The sequence below is a fragment of the Alligator sinensis genome, unplaced genomic scaffold (genome assembly GCF_000455745.1).
Source record: "Alligator sinensis unplaced genomic scaffold, ASM45574v1 scaffold1216_1, whole genome shotgun sequence".
NCBI lineage: Eukaryota > Metazoa > Chordata > Crocodylia > Alligatoridae > Alligator > Alligator sinensis.
In genome coordinates this window covers 2471170-2494425 of record NW_005842018.1, presented here as the reverse complement: position 1 = coordinate 2494425, position 23256 = coordinate 2471170, and the positions used below count along the sequence as shown (strand labels likewise).

At 44.6% G+C, this 23256-nt stretch overlaps 1 protein-coding gene across 2 annotated transcripts in view; it reads left to right on the top strand.

The window, feature by feature from the left end:
* Positions 1-23256, top strand: part of CAMK1D (calcium/calmodulin dependent protein kinase ID) — a 262311-nt gene that overhangs the window by 54813 nt on the left and 184242 nt on the right. For both annotated transcript variants that reach the window (XM_025202299.1, XM_025202300.1), the window contains exon 2: positions 22389-22520. In XM_025202299.1, the coding sequence (XP_025058084.1) occupies positions 22389-22520 (132 nt within the window). The remainder of the gene's footprint in view (positions 1-22388; positions 22521-23256) is intronic.

Below are 23256 nucleotides of genomic sequence, written 5' to 3'. Positions count from 1 at the left end.
TGCTGAAGCCCATATTGTGTCCATAGGGCTATAAATTGGACAATACCGTCTTCTCACTAGTGAAATGAGCAGATTTTGATAAGGAAACATCAATATCAAATCCATGGAGAATGACGCCATCTTAACCAATCCACTTTATAGAGCAGAACCACACTTCAGTAATGGCTGATATTCATTTTAGAGACAAATAGTATGTAACACATTGAAATTGGAAAAATCAATGTATTACAGACTCTTTGTCTCTAAAATGATAATACCACAATGGCTTATGATTTGGAAGTTGAAATCTGATGCCATATGAAAGAGTCATCTTCATCTGTAACACAGATGAAAGGTACTTGGAAGCTGACCTGATGCAAGTGGCCAGTAAGCTGGGCATGAGGTTGTTAATACAATCAGGCAAAAAGAAAAGCTGGTCCTGCAGGTAGGGGCACTAATGAAGGCCTGGGGAGACTGGGATGACAACAAAGGAACTAGACAACGGAGCAGAAAGTAACTAAAAATTACAGCCAGACAAAAAATAGGCTTTTCTCCATGGGCATTTTTTAATGGAAAAATGGAATTGTTTCTTTTGAATTTTCAGCAGAATAGTTTTACTTTAAAAAAAAATATTCTTACAAGTAAAAGTATCCAAGAAAAGCAGGTGCTCTTGTTAAAAAAGCAGTTACCCAACAAAGTGTTTTGGCTTTTTTTTTCCCTAGCAATAGTTAAAAGTTGATGCCGTATAGATTGGGAAAGCAATAAGGGCAGAGAGTGAAAGGGGCTGGGGTAGCAGGAGAGAGAAGAAAACAGCAATGGGAAAGGAAGCAAGTCAGCTGGCAAAGGAAAGGAGAGAAGAGGCTGGAAGAAAGCTCTAAACCAGCATTTCTTTGGAAGAATTTAATAGCAGCCTCCAAATACCTGAAGGGGTTCCTAGCCTGATGAAGGGTGTTTGTGCCTGAAAGTTTTCTAAGAAGAATTTTTCCAACTATTTGAGTTGGTCTAATAAAGATATCGGATTTACCCAAAGAACCGTGTCTGCCAAGGTAAATTACTGACTTTTTAGTTCTTAGTAAAATTACTAGTAGAACATCCTCCATTAAATAATCCATTGCTGTGCCTTTTTTTGCGACTTTCACCCATCTCTATTTGATAGATCCATCATAAACTTTGTCTTTTAAGCATATTTGTATGGTGTGACCCGTGCTTTTGATAACTGACAATATCCTACTTGATGGATGTTTAAAATGCCCCCAGGAGCGTACATGTGCACTGAAGTTGAATTAACTACACAATGCCCTGCAGAAAGACTTCATCATCAGAGCAATTAAGAACAATCAAGGGCTTAGTTGTGGAATCCACACCTTATAACCTGTTTTAGGGCTGTACAGCCTGCCTGTAGTTCTGTTTTGTGCTAGGGTCTGCAATCCTAGCCAAAGTCTGGACAGCAAGAGCAGTAGGACAATGTGACAAGCAAGACATCTATGGAACCTCCACCGTTGGAGGCTTTCCAGAAATGTCTTGCTAGGTACTTATCTGGGATGGTTTAAGGATGGTGAGCCCTGCATCTGTGGACTACCTTATTCTGATTATTCCCCTAATCTTTATCCATTTTACCTTCTGCAAGTGGACACTCTGAGACTCTTAATTCATAGGCCTATTCCATGCCTTCATATTCAAAACCATCTCACATTGTTTTCTGCAGTATATGGGAGGGCAGAATCCCTTCTCTTCTTCACCACCCTGCTAGTGTCCTCTCTCAAACCTGCTGCTGGGGTGAGATTCACCCTGGAAAGATGATTGGCTGCTTCCTTTGTGTTCATGTTCAAATGATGAGACAGCATTCAAAGAAACATGAAAATTACCAGGTTCAGATTGCCAGAGCAGTATTCCCCCCACCTCATCTAACTCATCAGTATGCGCATTACAGTATCCACTTGGACGTACTGTCCGAGATCCATGCCAGCTTATTTTGAGCTGGGTTACTGATGAGAAGCATAATGACTGCAGTGTCTGCCATTGTGTGTGCCGTGTGTACAAAACAGCACAAGATGGAAATGAGTTCTTAGAAGTTTTATTTTTAAAAATAGGTTGTGTGCGTGGCAGCAATCTCCTAGGAAACTCATATTCATATTATGAGAATATAATGTACTGTAATTACATATCAGATAGAGTAGAATTAGCTGTCAAATTGTTTCTGCTAACATATTCTAACAGGGAAGGTCATAAGTGCATAATAGTTAGTTATGGTTGACTTTCTTGAACCGGATGGTGTATCAAGATGATTCCTCTCATGTTGCTAATCTCAGTAGACCAGATAATGAAGAGCTGATAGAGACTAGCAAAGGCTTACAGTGCCTTTTCCCTCCAGTTTGGCGGGTGAGGTTAGTGCTGACTGAGAACAATTTGCCAGTTTTGACAGCCGGGTGTAACGTGTATGATTCTTAAACAGGGTGTCTTGGCACCCTGGGTTGCTGTGAGATCCTCTTGAAGATGCCACCGGGAACTGCACAACATTAGCACAGTTAGGTGTGAAAACACACAATTCACAAAATAAATAAAAAAAAATTCATATAGGAATCTGTAAGTCAAAAACCTATTGACCTGTTGTGGTCTTCTAGATTTCTCTGCAATAGAAGAATTGCTCTATTATTTTTCTGTAGTCAAGAAATGAGTAAAAGCTAAGAGCTGCCATTTCTGAGGGGATCTTGAGTCTAGCAAGGGGTGCTTTGAGTCTAAAAAGGTTGAGAGCCATTGGCGTGTGGGTTTAAGTGGTACCAATAGACTTTCCTCAGCTAGACCATTCTCAGTGGTGGCAGATGACAGAACAAGGACCAACGTCTCAAGTTGCAGCAAGGGACGTTTAGGTTGAGAATTAGGAAAAACTTTCTTGCTAGGAGGTTGGTGAAGCACTGGAATGGGTTATCTAGAGAGATGGTGAAGTCTCCAGCCCTGGAGGATTTTAAGGCCCAGCTGAACAAAGCTCTGGCTGGAATGATCTAGTTGGGGATGGTCCTGCTTTGAGCAGGAGGTTGGACTAGATGACCTCCTGAGGTCCCTTCCAACCCTAATTTTCTATGATTTTGATTCAGTCCAATCCCTCGGTAGGCAGAAGTCACCAGTCCTCTCTGCCCTGTCAGTTGAGGCTTGCAGTCAGCTGTTCTGCTGATGGAGGCTGGGCTCATGACTTCAACCTGCAGCAACTCATGCTTTTAGCTCTTGTTCAGTGGTAGCTGTTACACACAAGACTTGGACTATCTCTCTGGGTGGGGTTGAGTGTCCCCCTCCAGGGTGAAATTCAGCTTTATGTAGAATACTAGGATGATTTCCATGATCCACTTGAATTTCTGGTGGAGTTAAGCTTCTTTGCTGGCCAAAGAAACAAGAGGTGCATAGTTATTCTCCATTGCATTTCTGGTGGACAGCTCTCCACCATATCTTGATTCACTCCTCAGCAAAGAGGCAAGTCAGTGGCTGTGTCCACTGTGGGGACTGAAGTACCTGGCGTTGATCTGGGAAGCCAAGGCCTTCCAGGAAGAGCAGATGAGGGACCTCCAAGGGTCCTTTAATCACTGGTGGCTTATGTGGAGCTCACCCACTACGAGGATCTGGAGGGCAGTGAATTCTTTTCTCCTTTTTCCTGAAGGGTGGGAAGCATCACTGACTGCTCCGCACGGTGGTCCTCAAATGGGCCCAGCTGTCTCAGCAGCTGGTCTGCCACCTGTATGCTGTTAGCTGTCTCTTGCCTTTGAGATTAGCTTGGCAAGTGCTTCCTCATGCCCTGTAATAATGCACAGCACAGCAGCTTGCTCACTTCATAGAGAGGAGGCAGCTAGGGACAGCCCCAGCCATCCCCTAAATCCCTATCTGTTCCTTCTAACTTCCTCCCTCCTGATCTACCTTTTATCTGGCCATAGACTGCCAGCTTCTCAGGGCTCATTGCCACAGATCAGATCAGCACTTAATTGGCCATGGTTTGTATGAGAGTTTGGGTGGCCTGTGGTGTCTGGGAGCCTCTTGGGAAATTTTGCCATAGCCCAAGCTAACTGCATGCACTGCAAGGTTGCTTTGAAGAAACTTGCACCGACACAGAAGTAGTTCCATGGATAATGGCATTAGCAGTCCTACAACGTATCCGTGAATCTGGGACCATATTTGGAACCTCTTGAAGTCGGTGGCAAAGCTCTTGCTGCCTTAATTTCAGTGGGAACAGGGTTTGAATTTACTTTACCAAGATACTTGCTTAGGCCCTGAACTTACTTTACAAAGCTAGAAAAAAGCTATTTGCAGAAGTTGCAGCAAGTTCCAGATCTGCTGGGTAACTTCCCTGTATAATTGCACCGGAATAAACAAAAATGTTATTTTTAAGCTTGCTGACTACTGGGGAAACCAGTCTGCTAAGGCTGTTCAATGTTGGCTTGTTCAGATGCTCAACCAGAGGCTGGATCCTCAAGTGAGGGAACTAGCTGGAGAGGAAGACAAACTCTCATTTGTTGTTCTATGAGAGCCCTGTTAAAAATGAGCCTGGAGACAGAGCTCTAACTTTATTGCATCGCTTGTGTTACTTCACAGATTCTGAACTATGAAATATTTTACATGCTTTAATACTGTATTCTCCCCTTCTTTTGTTTTAGCTCTAAGCTGTGATTAAGAGTGGGCGAGGATACAAATTACACATCATTTGGAGTCCAAATATTTAAAACAGATATTCAAGCCTGGCTGGATGGGTAACAACAGAATGAGAACAAGCCAATTAATGTTTCATAGTCATGCAAAGGCAGTGTTATACAATGGGAATTGTTCAGCTGCATGGCCTGTTCCTGGAGTCATTACTTTCCTCTCCCAGGATATGCAGTGGAGTGCGGGAGGGAGTCATCCCTAATTGCAGACAGAGCCCTAAAGGGTTACTTTGGAAGAGGCAGGTCTCAGAAGATGCATGAGCCCTAAAGGGTTACTTTGGAAGAGGCAGGGCTCAGAAGAGGCAGCTTGGCTTCAGGATCTGATTAACTGATCAGTTTGTTCCTCAAACAGGGAGGATTTGTGGTAGAGAGGATTAGTCATGGATCTCAGACGCCCACTTGGTACAAGTCACTCAAGACATGAGCCTGTACCATTTAAGTTAGTGGGAGCATAAGGTCAGACTTTGGCTCTTAAAATCCCTGTGCCCCAGTTCCCTCATTAGTAACATGGGGCTTCTGCTGTCCCTTGAAGAGCAGTGCCCAGCCTGTGTCTGAAGAAAGCTGCTTGGATTTTGGCCAACTCATAGCGACATTTGACAATCACACTCTGAAGAGCAGAGTTGCTTGCTGAGCAGATGAGATTCGTCCCTCTGCAGAGGACCCACAGCTCTTGCAGGTGCCTGGGCAGTATACTGTGCAGAGGTGTATGTCACTCCATAGAGCAGTGCTCTGTGCGGGCATTTGTACATGCCTGTTCTTCGCAGCAGGATGAATGGTGGGCCAACAGTTTGGGAAAACAATCCTAGCAATCCTCCTCTTGCTTTTTCATTCCCTGCAGTAAACGCTGTAGGCAGGCTGAGAGCCAAAAACTCCTGAGAGCAGGTCCCACCTCCACAGCTACTTGACTTTTTTAAGGTGAAACTGGCAATTTCGTCAAGATAAATACCAGTTCAGGAACTGGGGAAGGGCTGAGCACAAGACTGGAGTGTTTGCATTACCGCCTTTCCCCTCTGCCCCCTCCTCCTCCCCCTGAAAAACTCATGTCCCTGGATTGCTGCTTAATTTATTCAAGAGCTTTGGACAGCATCACTGTCTGCCAGACTTTGTCTTACATGAAAAACACCATGTCAAGGAGCAGAGGAAACAAAACAGAAAAAGCAGAATATTTTTAATTGATGCAGTCTTCTCTGCATGATCAGACAAGATCAGTAGAAAACATGTGTTATGCTAGCGTTGTGATTGAAAGAGAGTTTTGAAGAAGTCATGCTTTTTTTAAAGGTTTGAGGTCAGCCTTGAAAATAGAAAGATTACTTCTTCGCTAGAAGGCTCCCATCAGATAAGCCATAGGAGATGATGAGCTCCTTTTGTTTTACAAGATGATAAAGAGAAATGATATCCGAGAGAAAGCGATCAGAAGTGCAAAAGAATAAACTGCTTACGAGTTCATTTGCAGAGAGTAATGGAGAAAAACCTTTTTACAGAAAGCTGTTTGCATAGTCTTTGATTCAAGACAAGTTTAACATGATTGCTGTAGAGGACACAGGTGTAATAAGGTCTTGAAAGATAAGAGTTGCCTTGTTAACAACAGGGATAAGGATTAATCATAAAGAGGTTGGCTTGGGATGGGGTAGGAATGGAGTGAGGGAGGCCTGGAAAAGAACTATGTTTGACCTGTTTGGTTTAGTCCCTCATGCCTGGGAATTTGGCCTAAAATGATCTAGTGTATAAACTAGAGAAGAAGTGTTTTCTTTTGGGTTACGATCAAGGCAGAAGGTAGGTTGACTGCGCTTTTCTAGTTGAAGGTCTGACATTGCCAACATCTCGTTTATGGTGCGTTTTACAACTCTGGGCATTTCATCTTAAATCCTGTGGTGCTGTATGCAAGAATCTGAGCTTCAGCTTTTATAAAATCTAGCCGTCTTGACTCTAGAGAAGAGCTGTGACAAATGGCTCAAATGCAGCCCAAAATCTCAAAACCCAAAAGGTGAAGAATACCCAGCTTATTTTTGTGAAGTTTCATAATTAAGCCTATCTCCACAATTTATGACCACCTGGAATCAGCAACATCAAATTCCTTCTTTGACACAGTGTTGTCTGAGATCCAGATGCAGACTTGAGAGCCCCAAAGCCTGAGCTAGAGCTGCCCTCTCATTCCAGTATCAAGGTAATGGAGAAGACAGTGCTGATGTGGTGCTGCTTTTTCATGGACTGTCAGTGCACAGGACTCCCACAGTCCAACACACGTCTTGCTGGCTGGTGCTGTCCTAGTGCCCAACCAGCCATCTCCAGCTTTCCTCCTTTCCCTTTTCAGACACTGCCACACATTTTCGTAGGGCAAGAATCACCCCTGTGCAAGGCAGTTTATTTCTTTTTCTTTGCCAGTGTTTATTAAACCTTAGATGAGGGGTAGGCAACCCCCAGCACATGTGCCAGAGTGTGGCATGCAAAGGCGTTTTGCTTGGCACTTGCACCTTGGGGAATGGGCCAGGCCTGTGCTGCCACAACAAGGACCAGGCCCCTTGCAGCTCCCCCGCTGTCCGCCCTGGCATGCCAGCATCTTACAAGTCGAAGTTGCGGGTGTTTTTGGCGCACTGCCCAAACCATTGCTGATCCCTGCCTAGAGCCTCCACACAGCAGCCCTGAGGTTCAATCAGACGTGTAGCCCTTAACTCCACTGACTAACAGCTTCCACTCTTTCTTGTCCTGCCTGCTACCTGGGAGGTGGCTGTTCTCTGTCCAGGGCAGGTCAGCACGTCCCCATAGCCCTCTCCCTTCTCTGACTCTAGCTAGGAAAGAGCAGGGGATACGTTCTTCCATTACACCCGGGCTTTCCTCCCTTCTTCAACCCAAAGAAACCAGCAGGCAAATATTTCTGCTCCATGCCTGTCCATAGGCTCCTGCAGCCTGCTCCACTTTTGGCTCCTGAACTTAGGAAGCTCCACAAACACATCCTTATATGCTGTCATCTCCATTCTCCAGGAAACGCCTACCAGATCACAAGTACTCACTTCCTCTGAGCTAACAGCTGCATCCCCCTCGCTCTTCTCCCAAACTAGCTGCCTCTTATTTAGCGCTGCCCCCTGGCTTGGCCAAGGTGCCACCGCGCCCTCCTAATTGAGTCCTGCTGGGGAGTGCCTGATGTGCTGGGGAGTGCCTGATATGCCTCGGAGAAGCTGAGCCCACTTTCCTTAAAGGAGGCAGGAAGCCTGACTGACGCTGGGAGCCATTAGTTTTGTCACATGAGGTGCAAGTGCAGGAAAATATTAAGTGCATTTATTTTACTGTTGTTATTAAAGGGAATCTGGTTGTTCATGCAGGAAGGTTATGCTAAACCAGCTGTAGGTCAAGAGAAATTTAATTTTAGCTGGCAGGAGATATAGGCTCATAGGAAGGCAGATCTGTACAAGGATTAGAGCTGAGGACTGGAATTAGGACTTGAGAGTCTGTTTTCGTTTCAATGAGCCTTGCTGAATTCAGTTGTGGTAATGATCCTTGCCTTCCTGAAGTTTTTTGAGAGCTCCAGTGAACTATGCGTATAGAAGTGCAAACAATTGTTCTTACAATCCACTTGGGTCATCCAGAACCTTATGGGGTGCTGCACACCAGGGTGTACCTTCCCCCTCCTAATGGTGGCAACTGGGAGAGAAAATGGATCCAAAACCACAGACTAGGATCAGGGACAGTTATTGCTCCCTATAGCAGTAGAAGACCATCGCATGCATCTGAGCAGTTCTGAGTCTCTTCAGTAGAGAACAAAGGGATGCTGATGTGCATGCACACATGCACACAAATGCCTGTTTACGTGTGTGCGTGCATGCTTACACACACACATGTGCAAGGTGAAGTTACACATTACAATTAGACCATACTAAATAAGTGAATGTTAAGTGGTGTTAAAATTAGGATATTCTGTGACTAATCTCTCATTAAGGATTAATACTGTTTTTTGCCTACACAAATCTGACTTGCCACCAGAGAGGTGACAGGCAGAGGTGCGACAAGGATCCAGGACTCCTGGATGTCTGTTCTGGATAGGGGAAGGACTACGAGTGATGCATCCTGGGATGATGGAGGACTGCAAATTGCTCATTTTACCTCCATGGAGCCGACCCAAATTTACCCCAACACAAGCTACGTAGCGTGGTTCAGTTAACCCTTGCCTGAAGTGGCATAACATTGAGATGCTCAGAGGGCATTTAGCTTGAGTCAGTGAGCTTTAATGTATGGGCGCTCACATTTTTTGAAGCCCTTAGTATGGTTTAAGTGTAACGTAATTTTACACACACAAGTTTCCTCTCCCTCTCAACACATTACATTATTATAGATACTAAAGGCAGCAATGGAGTGAGCTGACAATGTGTACATCCCTTGAAAAGCACGAGGAGATCATGGAAAAATGTGTAGAAAAAAATCTGGATGCTGCAGCCTCCCAAACAAAACACATGAAAAGCTGGAAAAGTTCTACCAGTTTCCCTTCCAGACTCTTCTAATCTTCTACTGATGTCTCTTGACAAATGATGTTCAAAAAGCATTGGAAAAAATATTGCAGGAAATCAGAGCTATGCAAAATACTTGGTTGGTTTTATCCATAATGATTGGTCAAACCTGAAATTTTCCAAAGCGTTTCCTAGAACACGAGTACTTGATCTGAGGATGTCTGAAAGGAGCACAGTGAATTTTCTTTGAATTCATTTTCAGGAACATGGGACTGGGACTTTCACAGCTGAGTGGCTGGGCACTTTCCTTTGGGGTCTAGGAAACTTGTGTTCTAAGAAAGGGTTAATGACGTATCTTGTGGGCTTTTTGCAGTGGGGAATGGGGCTTCGCTCTGTGTATCCCCAACCCCTAGCTAGGAGTAGGTCTAGACTAAGACCTCTGTCTAGACTAAGGCTCCTTGGTGCTGCCACAATACCAGTGAAGAAGAGAAATTGCTGGGGAAGTCTCCTGTTCTCAGGGTGGAAGTGACAAATGAAAGCTTGATCCAGTGACCATACCTCTCTCAGTATATTGCCTAGCAGTTTTATGGGTGAGAACTGGTTACTTCTGCACTCTCCAGATCTCCATCTGCCCCTTGTAGCTGGATCTCCTTCAGTTCCAAACACCTTCTACCGACTGCATTGCAGTGCTTAGACCTGCTTGGTGCAACTCTTGCTCCAGCGTGTGCATTTTGACTCCAGGTGTATTAAGGATCAGTTAGAGCCTGCTCCTTCTTACTGCTTTTGCATTGGAATTAGCTGTCCTTCAGGTTGGGGCTGTGATCCAAGTTTTCTGTGCTGCAGCGCATTGGCAAGTGCCAGGAGGTTAGGGCTGTAGATGGCTAAACCTCTCCTTCCATTAAGGGGTCAACCTTTTTGGTAGGCATGCCACAACTCAGCCCTGAACCTTCTTGGAGTGCCACCCCAATCCCCTTCCTCTGCCCGATCTGCTGCTCTGCTCCCTGCCCTGTGCATCTGCCATTGTGCTGCCTGTCCCCTTCCTGATCTGTTGCATACCCATACACATGCCACTTGTGACACACATGCCACAAGTTGGCCACCCCTACCCTAAGGTGTCCTTTGTTGCCCAGCTCATACAACCCCCATCCTCATCCCCAGCCCTAACTGAGACTCTCTATCTAGAAACTTTAAAGGGGTGCTATGCATGGAAATTGCTCTCCCCTCACACAGATACCAATTAACAACTTGGATGCTTTGGCTAATCATTTTGTTGATGTCCTGTGTTAAAATGAGAGCATCTCTGAGGGCTGCGCTAGCAGTTTGCTAAGTGTTGAGCTGCGAGGCATATATTTGAACTGTTAATTTGTTGGATTTGTTTCTGTCCAGCAGTTACATAAATCTGGGAATTTCCCCATCTGTGAGGAACGAGCTGGCTCGGCTGCTGTGCTGTGCTGTGCTGTGCTGTGATGACAGACGAAAAAATATTTTGCTCTGACCTGAGCCATTTAACAGCTCCCTTCAGAATCACAGATGTCTTGCCTTTGTATGAGAAAAGAGGGAAGGTGTTGCTCTAAGGCTGCAACAAGACTTGCCTCTCTACAGTTTTACACTGCTTGGTAGCACCTTTTCAAACAATCACTGGTTGGGAGCTGGTGCCTCGTTCCACGATGCAGGGTCTTTCCTGCATTTGTGCAACTGCAGTGATTTGGGGACCTGAATGGCTTGCCAGCAGACTTGCTTTGGGATACTCAAATCACTCACGCCATGTTTATACACTGCTCTATCCCATCCTCTCACAGCATCTGTCTACACTATTAAGATTAGAAATCACTGAGTAATGCTGACAGTCATGTTTCTACAACACTACAAACTCACCTGCATTGCACACCCACCAGTTTTTTTTCTACTCTTTTTCTTACAAGAAGTGTAAAGAAATACAACAATATCACGTGTTCTATTAAACACATTTAATAGTTTCAGGCTGAGCAAGGATGGATGGGTCCCTATTAGGAGACTGTGCGGGGATCTGGCAGCTCTCTATTTATTTCATTATTCTGCCTATGTGACCATGGGCAAGTTTCTCTTTGCATCCCTGGTTCTCCATCTGTATTCAGAGTACTTGCACAGGTTCTTGGGGCAAAATACATCAAAGCCACAGGTGACTTTAAATTGTTACACAGTGACCTTATTGTTGCACAGTGGCAGTCTACACCAGTGGCAGACTGCGCAGTTATTCCTACGCAGTCATTTAGTACTTGCTTACCAAGTCCACGTTTGGGGGTTTTTTAGATACTAGTGCTCAGTAGCAACAACCTACTGTGTAATAGTCAGGAGCTACCCACACAGTAGTGTTACAGTAGCTCGTTGCTGCTGTGCCATAGCATCTCGTGTAGAAGCGCCCAGTAGGAAGCAGGAGCATGAAGAACAAATGGAAAACTCAAAATTTCTGGGTGCAGCTGAAATACTAAGAACAAGTGTTTTTTGACTTACAAATATGTCTGCAAACCACATGTTTCTGGTTGTGGGGAGACTGACAGCTTTTCTAGTGTTAAGCATAATGCTCTCTGTAAATGCTGCCACATGGCTGTGACTGCAGTGCTCTTCAGCCCTAATCTGCAACAATTCTGCTCACTTAGTACTTGCAAGTCATTCACTGCAGACCTGTGCATATTATGCAGCAACTGTAAATATAAGCCCTGTATAGGGCTGAAGAATCCTTCCCCTGCAAAGTGAACCACCAAGGTTTGTTAGGTTCCTAAGTCAGGGAGAATAGTGTTGTACACCTGAACACTCAAATGATAATACCCACCATTTTCCATTTGCTGAGCACTGTGTAAGCAGCTCTAACACCCCTGCCAGCTAGGTATTATCATCTCTCTACCAACAGAGGGAAAAAATAAGACCCAGAAGTGAAGTACAAAGTCCAATGAGTAAATGACAGAGCCAGGATTAGCATGCCCGAGTTCCTTATTCTTAGTTATTTGTTCAGTTCACTAGACCAAGCTGGCTTTTAGCAAAATAAGATATGAATACACTTACAGCAGGAAACATCAAGGCCTCCTATTCTTAGCCAGCAAGCCCTCGGTTCTGTATTTTGGTTCAGACTGCAGCCTTTTAAAACTTAACAACACTGAGGACTAGAATTATAGAAATAGTATGATATTTAATAGGCAAGTGCAAAAGCATACATTTAGGGACTAATACGCATTTGTGTTACAAAGTAGAGATCTCATAAATTAGGGAGGGCAGAAGAGGAAAAAGACCTCTTTTGTATTAGCTGATTACAGATAACCATGAGCCATCACTGTGAGATGGACATAAAGGCAAGTGTAATCCTAGGATGCATCTATAGTGGTATCTGTGGTATAGACAGTGCAATAGCACTGGGACAAGACACTGGAGTGTTACTTACAATTCAGCTCACTTCTGTTTAAAGAAAGATGAATTAAAACTGGAACAGGTGTAGAGAGAGGCTACTAGGATGGGCAGGGAAGTGGAGTCCCATATTATGAGAGGAGACCAAATGACCTTGGTTTGTTTAGCCCAGCTGCACTCAGGTGCAGACAGCTGTCTATAAATGCATTAGTGGTATAAAGAGGAGGGAAGGAAAAGAGCTAGCTAGCTTAATGGACAAAGCTGATGCAAGAGCAAACGGACATAAACAGGCCATTAATAAACTGAGGTGGGAAAATAGAAGAAGGTATCTCGGCATCAGGGTATTTTTGTTTTGACAACCTGCCAAACGGCCGGACTGGTTTTAAGATGCGGTTTGATAAATTTATCAAAGCAGTTATATGACATAGTTGCCAATAACAGCCAGGACAGGACTCGGCCACCAGGGAGGTCCCACCCATCCTAAGATTTTTTTCCTCTGCATACACCTACTGCTTTAATCAATGTGCCCCTGCCCTTGTTATTTATTTAAAGCTATACACAGGGGTGGGCACAAAAGCCTGAGCTTGCCAAGTAGGAGACTCTTTGCTTTTGTTAAAAGGTTCAATCTCCTAGCCCTGAGCTACAACCCCAAAATGGCTGCAGCAACCTATTTTGCCATCATGATCCGTAGTGGAGCAGGAGACCTGGGCAGCTTTGGTATGGAATTTAAAATCTCATTCTGGGCATATACCAACCTCTAGCTAAAGGGGTTTAAAAAGAAGCTTGCCCTGGGAACAGGGTACTAGTATTGATTATTGGCCTAATGGTGGCATATAGAGACTCCAGCAGGGATTTGGGCCCCATTGTATTAGATGTGGTGTACCGCAAAGAAGAGACAGTATTTTTTTTTTTAAGTCATAGGTTTTGGCTTTCCAGCAGTGGGCCATTGGGCTACCGTGGTCCAGGCATGTCAGCCAACAGCATACAGCAAGATGTCCTAGCTGCTCTGCTGCCACACGCTGGAAGAACCTGGTTTTAATGACCAGGGGCAGAGCAACTTGGGCAGAGCCATGCAATAGAGACTAGGGTCTAATAGAGTCTCCATGCAATAGAGACTAGTTTCCTAACGTCTGACGGAGTGCTTTATGTGCTAGTGCACCCTGCAGCCCATATTATCCCACGGGGATTTCTACAGGGTTTCTCATACCTTGTGCTGAGATAGGACATACTGGCCTCTGTGGAAGTCAGGCTGCTAGACTGGCAGGACTAATGGTCTGACTCAGTCTGGTCATTCCCATATGTTCCTGTTTCACATTATTTTGGGGTGATGTGGTTAAGCAGCCAGGATAATTGGAGAACCATGATCCATATCGTTGTTCTAAATGGCTTTATGATATGTTTTACCTGGAACAAAGTAAATCCCTACAGCCACGCTCTTTCAGGAGCTGGCTCTGAGCCTGCAGGAAGACGTATCAGTGGTACAGACTGGGACGACTTGCTGCATGAGCCGTGGCATGAGGAACGGCACTGGCCTCTGCCCTTGTTAGTTAATCGTCCTTTAGGGAAATAGCAACAGCATTTTAAGCAAGCCTGAGAGCACTGTCCATTGTCTGGATCACATAATAACAGCGTGATGAGTGACTGGGGGCGTTAAACTTCGAATAGATTGTGCGCATGAGAGGGCAAGCAGCACAGCTGCCTGGTGCAACAGAGAGAGAAGACCTTGTGCCGTGTTAATACAATAACAATGGAGCAAATATACCCCTGGTGTTGCAACACAAACTCATCCAGCCCAACAGATGTACAGAAATATTTTCAAACACAGGTGACTAGATTAAGAAAATTGAAGTAAATACCAGGGTTGAAAGTTTGGGCTTCAACTCCTATGGTCTGATCTTGCGGTGTTTACTGAGGTGAAATTCCCATTTGATTTCAATGGGAGTATTGCCAGAGTAAGGGTTGAAGGACTGAATCTGAGGTATGATGAATGAAACTAGATGGGTAGCACAGTTGCCCCACTAAAGAATAAACTACTGCAAAGGGATCAAAATGTTTGTGACCTTGCCCTTAGTTTTATATTGATCTGCTTTGGGACCTTAGCTGAGTCTAAGGCAGGGGTCAGCAACGTTTTTGGGTAGAGTGCCCAAAACACCTGCAGCCTGACTTGTAAGATGATGGCATGCCAGGGTGGATGGCAGGGGAGCGGCGAGGGACCCGATCCTTGTTGTGGCAGTGCAGCCCCAGCCTCTTGAGGCGCATCTGCAAGCACAATGCCTTTGCGTGCCACGCTCTGGCGGGCATGCCAGCAGTTGCCCTGGTCTAAGGGTTTGACACCGATGGAGATGCCCCAAATACCTTGGTTTCACACTGGACTAGTCTTGGGCCTGGATCACACCTCTTCATTGAAACTTCCTTGAACTTCTGGAAACTTTGGCTTCACGTCCAAGTCTGAAGTTTGTAGGACAAGGCCATTCCCTCCCTATAGATCACAGTGCATGCTGGGATGTGGCTTCGTGGCGAAAATGCTTAATTTTCAATTTAGTTATGGTTTGGGCTTTGTGCCAGACAGCATAGAGCCGTAGAGGAATAACAACTTGAGTTACATCAGTAGCAGACCCAGCAACAGAGCTCGGCTCCCACTTCTGTGTGTTTTGTCGTAAAACACATGGTCTCATAGCTTACACGAGAAGGCATCTGTGATCCCCTCGCTGCTGAGAGCACTTCCTATTTATCCTTGACGGTGTTCAGGAACAGTTTAAATGCAGCCTCTCTGCAGAGGATGGAGGGGTATGGCTGAACAGGTAAGGCACTGTTACGTTTCCACGGGCCATAACAGTTTGATCCTTGCTCTGGACTTGCACTGAAGGCTGCCCTCAATCAACCCAGCTGTAATTGGGTATTTGGTGATTTGGGCTGGGGATCTGCAGGCAGTTGGATGTGATGGTCACTGCATTACTCCCTTGCGTGTTGTTGGCTGCAGAAAGTGGTGTGCCTCAGGCCCATTAGTCTGATGCACCATGTTGGCTTGGCACAGACCTTTTTCTGGAGAGAAAACGAATATCTGCGTTTGCTTACTAAGATCTTATGAAATGGCTCACTGTTGTTTGGTGAGCCTCACACTTCACAGGGTTGTTCACGCTGGAAGCTGCCTTTTTTTTTTTTTTAATGCCATTAGTGCTCACTGATTACTTTCCTGAGAATGGCTAGAGCAAAGTACACACTGAATGCCACCTGTATCATAATTAAGGTCATTAGTGATATAGGGCCTACACATGCAAAATCTGCTTCCTGCCTACTTCTGTTGGTTTAGTATAACAGCACCTGCTAACACAGTGGAAAACCATTCAACATGTAGATATTAGTAAATGGAAAATTCCTTCATCAGCCATTCATTTGTCAGAGTCTGCATTTGTATTTTTGTGGCACTGAAGCGTATTGATGCAGTGTGACAGATTCTCTCTGACACAGCGCATGCCATTCATTTTATTTCAGGCTTTCAGTTTTCATAGTAGGTTATGATTTGAACAGATGCCACTGAGATGTGGCAGAACAAAGTTCTTTGCACTTAATTTCATCTTTAGCAGCACTCAAGTTTAGTATGAGCACCCTTGCTTTCCATTAGGAAGCTGCTGTAGACAAAATCCATTTGGAAGCAAATGCAGTTTGTTCCAGCAAAGTTCTTGAAGTGCTAATCTATTCTTGTAACTCTAGATTAAAGAGAGTAACTAGAATGGGAAATGATCCAAGGAAATTCAGAGTATGAAGGATGGGGCGTCACATGAGATGCTGCATGGTTAAAAATTTTGAAGAAGATAAGGAGTCCGTGTTATTTGGGTGTCTTCCAGAATTTGTCCCTGTTGTGATCAAGGACAAGTCACTTAGCCTCTCTCTGCTTCTCTCCCACCATGTTTTAAATGAGCGTACAGTTCCCTAGATTGCAGAACTGTGGCTTAATTAGAAGTTTGCAAAAAGCTGAGGCTCTCAGATAAAAGACATTTAGCCTCTACCTCCACTTTTAGGTGCCCCAAAAGTGGCCTGGTTTTGGATTACAGATAGAGCTGCGAGACGCCTGGCACTTCTGCAAAATCATGTTACTTATTAATATGCCATATTATAATACCGACTCAGGATGGGATTTCAGAGCTGTGAAAGTGGTATGGAGGCTCTGAATAGAACTTTTGGAAATACCAAGGGAATTAGGAATGGAAAACCAATTGGATATGAACATGCTCTTAATTTCCTTAGGTGCTTTGAAAAGCCCCCTTTTTGTTATTTCCCATTTAAGGGGAATTGGATATCTAAAGACATAAGCAAGTATAAATTCTCAGTCTTTAGGTGTGTGCCTTTATCTTCCTACATATAAAACTTAGTCTCTATGTGCAAAAGTACTTCAAAATTTTCTTTCATTTGACTACAAAAGTAAATAATTTTTTTGGTCGCTGTGAAGGGGGAGAAGTTCCCCAAGATTTTTTCACAGAGTAAAGATCAATTTGTTTGTAAGAAGACTACAAACTGAACTTGCCCTACAGATGACATTTCTGATCCAAATCCATTCTCACTTCAAAATCTTACCTGGTGGCTTTTAATTGTATGGATTTTTGTCATTAATTTTGTAATCCCCAGTGTGCTTCTCCCTTCCAGTGTTTCAGGAGTCCAGAGCTACTTTGAAATAGTAGCTTCTGTAAGACGTATCTCTAAGTTTGGGAATTTGCAAATCCTTAAACAAGTGCAGAGGCTATTTGAATGAAGTGGGTTCATTCAGCTTACTCACGTGCTTAAAACGGTAGTCAGATTGGGTCTTATTAGATTTGGTGGAGGCAGTACAAGAAACAGTGCTGAAGATCGGGACTCAACCTCCAGCCCATGGGCCAAATCCAGCCTGCAGAGCCGTGGCATCCAGCCTGTGGGGATCCCCATGGGTCAGGAAATTTGGCAACGGGGGAGTGGTGGAGGCTCTGTGTGGAGGATCCAGCCCTGCCTGGGCTATTGAGCCCCCTGTGCATCCAGATCGGGGTGGAGCTGCACACCCTCTACTGCGGGCTGGATTGAGCCCATTGGCTGCATCTGGCCTGCAGACGGACCTGGGATTGCCCGTCTGGTCCCTGGGGTATCACTATTCTAAGTCTGTTACCCACCCAAAAGCCCTAGCCCTGGTTTGGGGCCACTCTGATGTTGGAATAGACTCTTTTATACAAGATCCAGATGAGAGATCTCGATTACTTCTTGCCATTATGGTTCATGTGGCATCTTTTGAGTAGGTCCAGGTGTTAAACCCCATGTCTTGTCTGCCTTCCAGACCTGCATGCACATTCTCCTTGTCTCAAATCCTGCCTGTGCTTCCTACCAGTTTTGTATAGTAAAGCTCCTGGGTGTTGTTACACTGCTGATACCCGCCACCCAACAGGAGAAGTCTTTGGGATTTGGGAATGAAAGGTACCTTCTCAGTACAACTCACTGTGCAAAGAAAGATGGTATCTGTAGTCAACAAGAGGAGGAAAGGGAAAAAAGCAAAGGTAAAGATGTGCTGTCATTTATTAATGTGAATGTCCTGATACTAATATCAGTACTGTATAGAGGACACTGCAGTACATGCCAATATTATAGACAAAGCTCTCTGTTCAGAGAGCATTAGGGAATAGGGCTAATAAAAGCGCTGTGCTATACAAATGGAAATAATAAACACGGGATGAAATAAGACTGAGTTTTGGATGGAACTTATTATTATCCCGGGTGATGCTTAATGAAACGCATTAAAGAAAAATAATGCTGCTTTGATGTTGTACAATAACCATGTTTGCTAAAACTATGCAACCTGTTATAGGGATTTATGTGCAAAATTACTGATTTTTTTTTTTTGAACCCTAGAGATAAGTAGAAATTTGTCCTCAGAGTTAAATCGCTGTTCTTGATTAGTCTCGCGAATGAAAAGGGTCATCAGTTCCTTTGGCTAAAACTGTTGTTTAGTCCCCCTCGTGGTCTAGTGCAGGGCTGTCCAACTGGCAGCCCCCGGGCCACATGTAGCTCACAAGGGGTTAATTTGTGGCTTGCCCCCTCCTCCCCCCATCCTCCCACCCAGCCCATTTCCCCATTGCTTCAGCTGCAGCAGCAGCCAGGATCTCTGGGCTCTTCCCTCCTCCAGCTTTCACAGTCTGCTCTGCAATGAAGTACAGCATGCAGTGCCCAGGGAACCCAAGGCCCGGGGCCATTTTGCCTCGCTCTGAAATTCCTGGCCTCCATACCAGTCCCATGGGGCGGGGGGGAGACAGGGAGGAGGGTGGGGTGAAGCTAAACCAGGAATGAATTTGATCCAGGATGTTTCTTTCTTTCATGTATTTAGTTGTTTTTGCTTCCTCCCTCAATCACTCTCAACTTCTTGGGTCTTCCCTGCATCCCCTTTCTACTATGGCAGCCTCTCCTTCTTTTAATTCCTCATTAATCCCTTTGGTAATATTTGCTGGAGGGTTGCACCCTTGTCTGCTTGTGGACAGGACTCCCTATGAGAGCCTCCTAGTTAGCTTCCCACTTCGACTTCCAGTGGGAGGATCTCAGCTACACGCCGACTTTATGGAAATGGGAGACTGCTTCCTAGTTTGTACTCGCAGCAATATGGCTGAGGGCAAGCGAAACTCGGGGGCATCCAAAACCCAAGCCTCCGGGCTTGGGCCTGCACGTAGGATGCCTGCCAAAAGAGAATCTGAAGCCCCAAGTAGGGGTGAAGGATGCTTGCCGGTAGCAGAACTACGTATGCTTCTTGAATGATTCACATGGATTTGGAATTGACTTGGCTGATTCGCCTTGGGACATGAAAAGTTTTCCATTAAAGAAGAAAAAAAAAAGTGTGTGTGTACACACACACACACACACACACACACACACACACACACACACACACACACACACAATTTTTTATTTTTTAGATAATATGTATCATTCCTTCCCAGACTAGTGTCACACACTGCGTGTGTCCTCAGGGGCTGGAGGATTGCAGGGAGCAGTGCTCAATGCTATCGGAGGGCACTTTCCACTGCCAGAGGAGACATGAATCTCGCCAAGTGTTTGTACAACGTTGGGAACATGAGGAGTGCGCTAAGCACCGAGGGTTGACATTCAGATAAACACTTTAATAGAGTATCTTCCCATTTTGTGATCCTAATGAGAACAGCCATTAAAGAAATATGATATTAATCTTAATGAGGGGAACTATAAGTCCTCGAAAACATTCAAGGGGCTATCAATTCAAATCTGTAGGCTGGATACAGCTTCTCCTTCCCATGGCTTTCCAGCAAGCAGAGGAGAAGGGCAGTAACCCAGGCATTTAGTAGAGTTTACTGAAAAGAGATTTTTGTATCACGGTCTTCGGATGGCAATGAACTTACGTTATAAACAGAAGCTTTCTGGATTTTTATAGTATTGTAAACATACGCGGTTCTGTACAACAAATGAAAGGAGTTGTACAAACATTCAAGCTGCTGTGCAGAGCAGGCAAGCAAGAGGCAAGGGACTGGTACACTACACAGCCAAGCACCTGCAGTGTAGATAGTGTGACAAAAGCTTACCGATGCAGACATGGTGTTGATTATAGCCGTGTTAGTCTAAGGATGTTGGCAGACAAGGTTCTTTGGGTAGATGGGATATCTTTTATTAGACCAACTAAATAGTTGGAAAAATTGTTCTTTGCAATCTTTTGGGCACAAACACCCTTCAGGCAAGGTGTGGCTTAAGTGGTTCTTGAAAGGATGCCTGGGAGCCATCTTGTGAGTTCCTCAGCACCCTTCTCTTTGAAGTTAATGATACTTGAAGGTTCAAAGTGATTATTCCCTAAGTATTTGCAAGGGCAAGGACTGGCGTGAAAGAATGTCATGACTCATAACTAGGGCTATTCAGCAGAAGAAAGTCGCAGAATAAGTCTTTTAAACAAACTTGATCTGCTTGGTTCTTTTGTTCTGGCTGAGTCTATGTGGCACAGGCTAGGTGAACTCCTGGATGAAGTACCTTGGTCCCATAGCGCTCTGAAACCTGTGATCTAAACACAAAGCATTGAGTAGAAATAAGGCTAAAATTTGAACTGTTCTCTCACACACACACACACACACACACACACACACACACACACACACACACACACACACACACACACACACACACACACGTAATATTTTGCATCAATCCCATTAATCTATTTCCAGCTTCTGTCATCCTTTCCTTATCACCGCTAACTACAAAAGTATTTCCCTGTAAACGGAAGTTTTCTCTTTCCTAATCAGCATCCTCCTTCTCCAGCCTGATTCATTTATTGACTCGCTTAATGATTCATTCAGTTATTTCACATCCAGGGAGCAACTGTGAGGTCACCTATACTCAACTGTGCCATAAAAACTGTATGATTGAGGAAGGAAGAGCCTGGCGGTAAAAGGGAAAAAGCTTCTGTTTACCCATAAACACCAGATAACCAGCAGTGATGGGAGATGAAAGTCAGAGAAGATTCAGAGTTTAATGAGGTTGTGATCAAATATTAACATTTTAAGAGCTTACTGGAGCTTAGTTGCAGCTTGTTTAGGCTGTGAGTGGCGTGTTTTTTTCTGGAATGCCACGCCAAGTAATATATTGATTGATTGAGGGGAAAATTCAAAGGGAAATGTGCCCCAGTTCTGGGGATTTATTTTTATTTTATATAAATAATAAATGACCTTGCAGCTATTAGCTGACCCTGGGCTGTGGTCTTGAGAGAGAAGCACTTGGATGTGAGATACACAGGGGAGCACAGGTACTGCAGAAAGTGGTTTTTCGATTAATAGGAGCATTGGGATTTGCCGATCTGAATCAGGCCAGTAGGCAATCCAGCATCTTATTCAACAGTGGCTGAAACTAAGTAATACAGAGAAGTTCATAATACATAAATTTGGCATAAAATGTCAAAGCGGCGGCTTCTTCTTACTCTTGGCTGAGTGAGGACTTGTGTCGTGGCTCACTTGCTCTTTGTATGTTTTATCCTGTCTGCACCCCTGAATATTCTTATTATTCATGGAAATGCCTCAACCGACTCTGTAATCCTGCCTTCAGCAAAGTCTCTTCTAGAAGTTTGTTCCATGGGTGTACAAAAAACTAGACCTCTTGGTTCCAAAACGATACCTTTTAGTAGACCAACTGGAAAATGGCAAGAAAATTGTCCTTTTCTGCAAGCTTTTGGGATCAAAGTCCCTTCGTCAGGCTCTGGGAAAAGTGCAGATGGTAGAAGATGGTAAAAAGTCCCCATAGGTAGGAAATAGACTTTATTTTTGCACAGGGGGCGCTGAAGATGGAGGGTTGTCCCTCTGGGTCCATGAGAGTGTCTTTGTGAGCTGTGTTGAGTAGCTCTTTGGTGTTAATTTTATGTTGTGCAAAGTAGTTCAATAGCTGCTGTCTTTGCTGAGTCAGAATAGAACAAAAGGCGATGGGAAACCCTAGACTGCTGGAGAACTAAAACGCGAGCGATCATTAAAGTGCGAGTATCTTGGATAAACATAAGTGCAGGCTTTACAGACTTTTATGAATTAAACCTCCTAACGCTGCAGCGAGTGAAGGAATCACTGCAGGTAGGCGTCTGGGGCAGAAGATGCTAAGTGCGTTCTCCAAGTCTCGCAGTAAATCGTTGGCAGTGGCACCAGTAGCATTTCTTGGTTTCCGAGAGATCCCTTCATTCCTTTTTTGGACCCTGGCTTACTTTTAAAACTTTCCTGTTGTTCAGTAAACGTGGCTGTCAGGAATATTTAGCCTGAGCGCCAACAGGAGTATGTTTGTAAAGCAAATGAAAGATGCTCTACACGTGGAACATTGCTGTTAATAATGAGAAGTTGCAGTAGCAGCCATTGTAGCTGGTATGCGCGTGCTTCGGATCGCAGAGAGGAGATGATTTGAAACTGATCTTTTCCTTTTCCTTTAGGGGTGCATTTTCTGAAGTCGTTTTGGCTGAAGAGAGAGCAAGTGGAAAACTATTCGCAGTCAAGTGCATTCCCAAGAAAGCACTGAAGGGGAAGGAAAGCAGCATAGAGAACGAAATTGCAGTCTTGAGAAAGTAAGTATCAGATACGCTTATCTCCTTTAGCAGTTAGTCTGCTCTACGGCCAGTGAGTGAGAACCGCAATTTGATGCATGTGACCCAGTAGCTCAGCCTATCGCAGAGGGCTGGGAATATCTGAGCATAAAATGCTTGCTGCATTTGGTTTCAAAATTGCTTATTTTTATTGTGCATTAATGGAGCCAGACGAATGCATAGTGGGAGAGAAAGCCTATGGGTGTACAGTATAATGTTCTCTAAATCAGTGGGGGCTCACCTTGTTGGCAGGCAGGTCACAGATTAGCCCTATACCTTCCCTGGATGTCACTCTGATCCCCTGTCCTTGCTCAATCTGTTGTTCTGTTTTCTGCTCACTGTCTGATCTATTGCTATTGTTGTGTTCTGCTTCCTTCCCTGGGCTCCCTGTCACTGCTCTGCTTTCTGCTTCCTGTCCTATCTGCCACTGTACGCCCTATCTGCTCCCTGATCTGCTGCATGCTGTATATAGCATTTTGTCCATCCCTGCCCTAAATAATCCTGGTGTCACTGAAATTATTAACAGTTTGGCCATGGGTTTCAGTGGGGGCCAGATCAGCTTTAACATAATCCTGAGCCATCCTTACAACATAGGATGCAGATGTGTGGCAGTACCGTTAAGATTAACCCCTCCTTTCCCTGTTATGGAGTTCTCAGCACAACTCTGTGCCCTGTTTGTACATCCTCTCTGTTGTTACAGATGCTACTGTTCAATGTA